Raw genomic sequence first — 6,702 nt, 5'->3', positions numbered from 1 at the left:
GGGGTCCCTGGGAAGCGTCGGGGGGCCAGGCAGCACCTGCCCTCCCCCGGTGGGACGGGCCAGCCGGCGGGGAGCCGTAGGTTTGTGCTGTCACCCGTCTGGGGACAAAGTCTGGGAATAAAGGGAGGGTTTCCCCCCGCCCGATCGCGGAAAGGAAGGGGAGCCGCGGAGGGGAAACGCGAGCGCCGGCTCCGGGGAGCGCCGCCGCCCGCCTGCCGCACCTCCAGCTCCGCTCCGTCTTGGGATGCTTCGGCGGGGCTGGGCAGCGGCTTTCGGCAGGGTCCTGGCCGCACTGCGGGGCTGCAGCCCCAGGGAATGAGTCTCCACGGCCCCTCCGCACACTAGCCGTGGCTCAGACCGTCCGGTCTGGTTCTCCAGGTCCCGAAGGATGCGAATAACTTAGCGCTCCGTGTTGCGGTACCCAGCCGGGCACTGCTGTCTCCTGGAGAAACAGCCCGAGGAACCGACCTGTCGTACGTCACGTTACTTTACACCGAGTTTGCAAGACTGTGCTGCAGCCTCCCTTCCTGCAAGGAGTGTCGAAACAGCATCCTTCCTTTCTGTTACGAGCCGATATCAATTGCTCAGAAAAAAAGGACGGTCTGAAGGAGGGAGGGCACTGTAGAATAAGTAGTCACACGATGACATTTAATGTAATGGTTGTTGTTGGGGGCTACCTACCCGGGGCTTCTTGCTGTAGCGCGTAGGTGACAGATCTGATGAGGTTCTCTTTTTCTGCAGGGTAGGGTGAGCCCTGCAGAGACGCACTAGAGGGACCACCCCCCATTTCGCATCTCACTGAGTGGACTATGGTGGCAGGAAGATGTTGGCTCGGAAGAGTATCATCCCCGAAGAGTACGTGTTGGCACGGATCGCTGCCGAGAACCTGCGCAAGCCGCGCATCCGAGACCGGCCGCGCAAAGCCCGCTTCATCGCCAAGAACGGGGCATGCAACCTGGCACACAAGAACATCCGCGAGCAGGGGCGATTCCTGCAAGACATTTTCACCACCTTGGTGGACCTGAAGTGGCGTCACACGCTGGTCATCTTTACCATGTCCTTCCTGTGCAGCTGGCTGCTCTTTGCCATGATGTGGTGGCTGGTGGCTTTTGCCCACGGCGACATGGACCCTAGCACAGAGAGCACTACAAACAGCACGAAGTGGACACCGTGCGTGACGTGTGTCAGGTAAAGTACGGTCGGTGGGATGAAGAAAGGGGGGGATCGGAGCTGCCTGCTGTCCTGCCGATGCCTAAAATGCAGCTTTTGTTTTACATGAACCGTTGCGTTTGGTTGAGACAGTTGAAAAGTGCAGTGTTTTCCTCTAGATTACGTAAATTCAGCAAGCCTTCTGGGCTTGGAAAATACTGTACTGTAGATTTCTTTGATTCCTTACAGGATCTGAAAGAGAGGGAGACCTGCTGCTTTTCATGTGTCTCCACACTCTGTGGGTAACATACCTTGCCTGTCGAGATAAGAGCCTGCTGCAAGAGTGGGTATGTGTTATATGTATTGTAACGTCGTCTACGGCAGCGGGAGCATCCCCAGCGTGGTGCGAGCCACTCACCGCGCCAGGGAAAGGTGGCCACCCCACGAGCGGTGCCTGAGAGGCAACGTACCAGCCACGGGTGTCAGGCCGGGCTAGCAAGAGGAAAGCCACTTAGGGCAAGACAAGACGTCTTTCCAGACAGCTAAATATGGGGGGCTTCGAAATACCTCGATGAAGCCGTAGGCCAGCAGTTTGACAAAAGAACAGTTTCCGCAGTGTGCATCGTGTGTCAGACAGTGAAAGCTTAAGGGGCTACTAGATTAAATGTCACCTGTTAAAGTATTTTACTCTCCATCCCCAAAGCCACGACAATTTTCGAGGCACTGATAAACTGACACACGCATACACAGAATAGAAGCGTGTTTGTTAATTGAAGGTGGGGTAAGCAGTAAGACCGCTTCGTCATCGGTAAAATCTCTTTTTATAGCACTAGGTTTTTAAGCAGAAAAATCCTGATTCGGTACCACCAGCCTGCCCCAGCCCAGCTGCCTTTACACATTGCAGTGCTGTGAGGGACTGGGGGGGCCTGCAGGCTCCACTGAGACATCAGACTATCCGCTTCCCTTTTCTCCTTTCTCCTGCACGTAGTTTTGAGGCACCTCACCAAGTTCGAAGGGACCTTGTATCTGGCTCACAAGGGAGCGGAGACTTCATTCTCCCTTTGCTTTGACACTTTTTGCTAAATGGGGATTTTCCAAGCTAAAGGAAATGGGGATTTTTTCCAAGCTAACCTTCACTAGGTTGGGGAGCTGGGGCGGGGTGGTGGTGGTATGCTGTCTTATTTCTTTTCCATTAACTGGCCACAAGCAGTCGCCTCTGAAATGAGACGTCATGACCCAGCTTGCCCCCGCTGGGGTGTCACCCCCGGCCTTTCTGGGATTCGTGGCATTTGTCCAACCTGAATTAGCAAGCAGCTACACCCCGCTGGGGGTCAGCCGGGCGGGATAATCTCTCCGCTTCGTTGGCCCACCCCACGGGGCTCCCCACGGGGCTCCTGGGCCACCCCGCAGAGCCTGAGCCAGCTGCCGAGGGCTTCGTGCTACTGGGACGAGGCGGACCCACGGCCGCGGCTCTGTCCCTCGCTCCCTCCCCGTAGCCCCGGCTGCGGCAGCCCCACGCCGGTGGCTTTCCTAGGGTGGCTGCTAACCTCTGCTGCGGGGACAGCCTGCAAGGGTGTGAAAAAGCAGAGCAAACAAATTGGTGTAACTTTCTGGTTTAGTCCTTGACAAAGAACACGATGCTCGATGCTTGAGCGTCCGTGGCCAAGCCACGGAAAATCTTTTCCCTTCATAGTGAAATACTTGGTCTTGTTAAATCTGGCTGCCACTTTGGACAAAGTCGTGAAATAGCGATATGATTGCTGACATTTTTAAGAATGGTGAGTTGTTGGATGTAAAATATATTTAATATCACAATGCTATGTATGCCAAAATAATGGCAAATATTTTTTAACCTACTTTGCTGAGATTTAGGCCCACAGATATTTCAGGAGAGCCTTCTTTTTGGGTAGGTGCTGTTACAGATTTCTGGGAAACCTGGTTTTGGAAATTTTAACCAGTGCCTAGAACTTGCACGGCACTTCAAGTTTTCAAAGTACTGCAGAAAGTTCTAAGTCTCACAGCTCTTTGCCACATGAAGCAAACATTATCCAAAGGGGAAAACTGTAACACAGCTCTAAGGGGAAGGACCTGGGAATGGTGTGATTTGGAGTTTCTGGCCCCCTCTTCACATGGTCAAAATGCTATACAGACTTGCTGCTTCAGTTACTTCCACTGTAAAAGGGTGGATTCTCTTTTCTTATTTTTTTTAAGAAGGAGTACTGTTAAGGGAAATCAGTATATTTACTCCACAGAGCTTTAAATTGAATTAAGCTGAATTAAGTTTAAACCAGAAGCTTCATTCTGGGTGTAACTAAATACTCATTAGCATAAGAAAACATTCCATGGACTCTATTTATTAACTCCTTTGTCCCTGATTTCTTCAGAGTGAAATGTAAAAATAAACCCCTCAATACAAGGGAATCTGCCAAAGATTAAAAAAATAGAAAAGGCAAAAAAAGGCAAAGTTCTTTCAAAAGATATCTCTGCAGAGACTGGCTGGTTTTCTGAAAGATGAACTTTCTCATTCTACAGAAAATTACCCCAGATATTGCCTATGCTATTTAAATGTCTCCTCATGACCCCAGGTTCACTGAAAATATGGCTAGGAAAAAAAAGAAAAATTTATTTAAAAGCAGATTAATTGAAAAGCAAACCAAACCCAATGAACGGTTTAGAATCATCCTCGTGGGCAGGACATATTTTCCATAGGTAAAGCCATGTCAAGCAGGGCAATGCTCCAAATGTTGGTGGATTGCACTGTGTTGAAAGGGTGACTATGATACTAGTTCATATGAGACTCCATGTGCTGCAAGTCTACCAGATAAACCCCAAGGTACTGATTTTAGACATAAAAGACGTTGGGGAAGGATGTGTCTGGTTATAAAAGGAAATTAAAGACCCTGGTATATACAGGGGATATGACATTGTGGACTACTATAAATAACGTATTTTGGAATGTTTGTGGACAGCATCCTCTGATGTTCAGCACTATAGCATATTAGGGACGTTTAACTTAACCCGCACTTCTACAGTGCACTTCTGTGTTGAAATTTTCCAGCTAGTCTCGCCACGGCAGTGACCTAAACCCAAACCCTGGGTCACAGCGTTGTCCTCCTGCCAGGATGTGCAGAGGGGACCGTGGAGGCCACTGGCCTCTCTGCAGCCTGATCGTGCGGGCTCAGTCGCAAGGCGAGCAAGGGTTTGGGAAGTGTCACCAGCCTGGGAGTGTCCCCTTTCCCTCCAGGAAATCCTGCTAAAGGGGGCCACGACTCAGGTAGTATGAGTGATGTGCTGCAGTTTTCCCCGTTTCCTTTCCCTGCACAGGCTGGTGGAAGAATCTCAGCTGATTGCTCGCTGTTGCCAAACCACCGCTCTCCACCAAGGGCTTCAGGCGATTGAGAAGGTGAAAAGCCCAGGTGTTACAGCACTGGCGACTAATACAGTGGGCAGCATGTATTAATTACCAATTAATTACCAATTACCAAGAACAGAGGATCTAGCCAGCTTCTTGGGGTCATCTAGAGTTACAGATGGTCTTTTAGGAGCTCAGGCTCTGAGGTCTTCCCTGTCACCATCAGATACTGCACCAATCATACAGAAACAGAGTCACCAAGCATGCAGTGCTTTTGCTGGTGTTAATAGAAGACTTAAGTGTACCAGGACTTTACAAATAGGTCCTTAAGTTTGTTTCTAGAAAGTATATGTTAATAGCTTCTCAGTTTGTGTTCAATGTCCTTAGAGTTAACTTTGTGCTGTATCTTCTTCTCCAGGTCTTTCACCTCCGCTTTCCTCTTCTCCATTGAAGTTCAGGTGACCATTGGTTTTGGGGGCAGGATGATGACAGAGGAATGTCCTTTGGCCATCACGGTCTTGATTCTGCAGAACATTGTGGGACTGATCATCAACGCTGTCATGCTGGGCTGCATATTCATGAAAACCGCACAAGCTCACAGGCGGGCTGAGACCTTAATTTTCAGCCGGCAGGCGGTCATTGCAGTTCGAAATGGCAAACTTTGCTTCATGTTTCGAGTGGGAGACCTGAGGAAGAGCATGATCATTAGTGCCTCGGTGAGAATTCAGGTTGTGAGGAAGACTACGACCCCTGAAGGAGAAGTTATACCCATTCACCAAGTAGATATCCCTGTGGATAACCCCATTGAAAGCAATAATATTTTCCTCGTGGCTCCCTTAATCATTTGTCACGTCATAGACAAGCGGAGTCCTCTTTACGATATCTCTGCTGCTGACCTGGCGCTCCAGGACCTGGAGCTCATCGTGATACTTGAAGGAGTCGTAGAAACAACTGGCATCACGACACAGGCGAGAACCTCCTACATAGCAGAGGAGATCCTGTGGGGTCACCGCTTTGTGCCCATCGTCACCGAAGAGGAAGGCGTGTACGCAGTCGACTACTCCAAGTTTGGCAACACCGTCAAAGTGGCAGCACCACGTTGCAGTGCTCGAGAGCTCGACGAGAAGCCGTCCATTCTCATCCAGACCCTGCAGAAGAGCGAGCTGTCCCACCAAAACTCCCTGCGGAAACGCAACTCCATGAGGAGAAACAACTCCATTCGGAGGAGCAACTCCATGCGGAGAACCAATCCCTCCCTCATCGTGCCCAAAGTGCAGTTTATCACGCCCGAGGGGAGCCAGAGTGCCTCAGAAACGTGATACACAGCTTTGTGCAAGGTCGGTGGGCTTCAGGAGGAGGAGGCACCCGTGGTGTTTTGTCCAAATTTTCTTTTACTTAAGAAAATGAGAACATGATGCAGAAAAGAACTGTGCAAGAACTATTTATTCTATTACTTACTGAAAGCACCACCTAATGGCATTAGGAAACACTTTAGCACTTAGTGTATGAATTAATAAAAAATGGCATGTACACTAAAGAAAACACAGTTCACTCATGTAATATAATGTGTATTTATACTTGTTTTAATGGCATGCTAATTTTTTAAATCGTATTTTTCCCATCAAGGGTCTCTTTCTTATCTTCTTCTGCTGGCTGTCACAAAATGTGGTTCTTTCCTATGTAAGTGGGTTACCTGCCCGCAGGCAGAAGTGAGTGCTTTTTCAAAACTGCTGCTTACAACAGCTCCCATAGATTTTGTGGGGGATATTTGGATATCGATCTTTTTGGGGTGAATTCCTTGTTCTCTTGAAAGGAGTAGCTAAATTCCTCAATGATTTCACTGGAGAAGAGCTAGTATCTTACCTTCAGTTTTCCAAGTCTTTCTTTCTATTGGTTTATGGCAAAGGCATTTGGAGAGCAAATTCGGGTCAGCTGAAGTGAAAATCCCAGGCAGCACCGGCAGAAAAACCAGCGAAACGGCACGGCCTCTTGCAGAGCACTGCTCTACTTCTCAGGATGAGATACTCCACTGCAGGACAGCCTGCATCTGTAATGTAGCTGTAGCCCAAGCTGAGAAACTCAAGTCCTCCTGGCTGCCACCTGAGCATCCATTTCACTGAAATTAGTCAAGCTGAAAAAAGCACACGCCTCTTTATCATCCTCTTCATATTGGTGGAAGACCAAATCCTGTTTTGTTTTCT

The 6,702-nt window shown here is 49.3% G+C and overlaps 1 protein-coding gene across 1 annotated transcript; it reads left to right on the top strand.

The window, feature by feature from the left end:
• Positions 1-741: 741 nt before the first annotated feature.
• Positions 742-6,113, top strand: KCNJ8 (potassium inwardly-rectifying channel, subfamily J, member 8). The gene is made up of 2 exons (XM_010575429.1): positions 742-1,188; positions 4,920-6,113. The coding sequence occupies exons 1-2, from the start codon at positions 824-826 to the stop codon at positions 5,818-5,820; spliced, it is 1,266 nt and encodes a 421-aa protein (XP_010573731.1). The 5' UTR covers positions 742-823; the 3' UTR covers positions 5,821-6,113.
• The last annotated feature ends 589 nt before the right edge of the window (positions 6,114-6,702 follow it).

The sequence above is a fragment of the Haliaeetus leucocephalus genome, unplaced genomic scaffold (genome assembly GCF_000737465.1).
Source record: "Haliaeetus leucocephalus isolate CR32 unplaced genomic scaffold, Haliaeetus_leucocephalus-4.0 Scaffold473, whole genome shotgun sequence".
In the NCBI taxonomy this organism is placed as follows: Eukaryota; Metazoa; Chordata; class Aves; order Accipitriformes; family Accipitridae; genus Haliaeetus; species Haliaeetus leucocephalus.
Note: the sequence above shows the minus strand (reverse complement) of the source record. Positions and strands in the feature narration are given on the sequence as shown.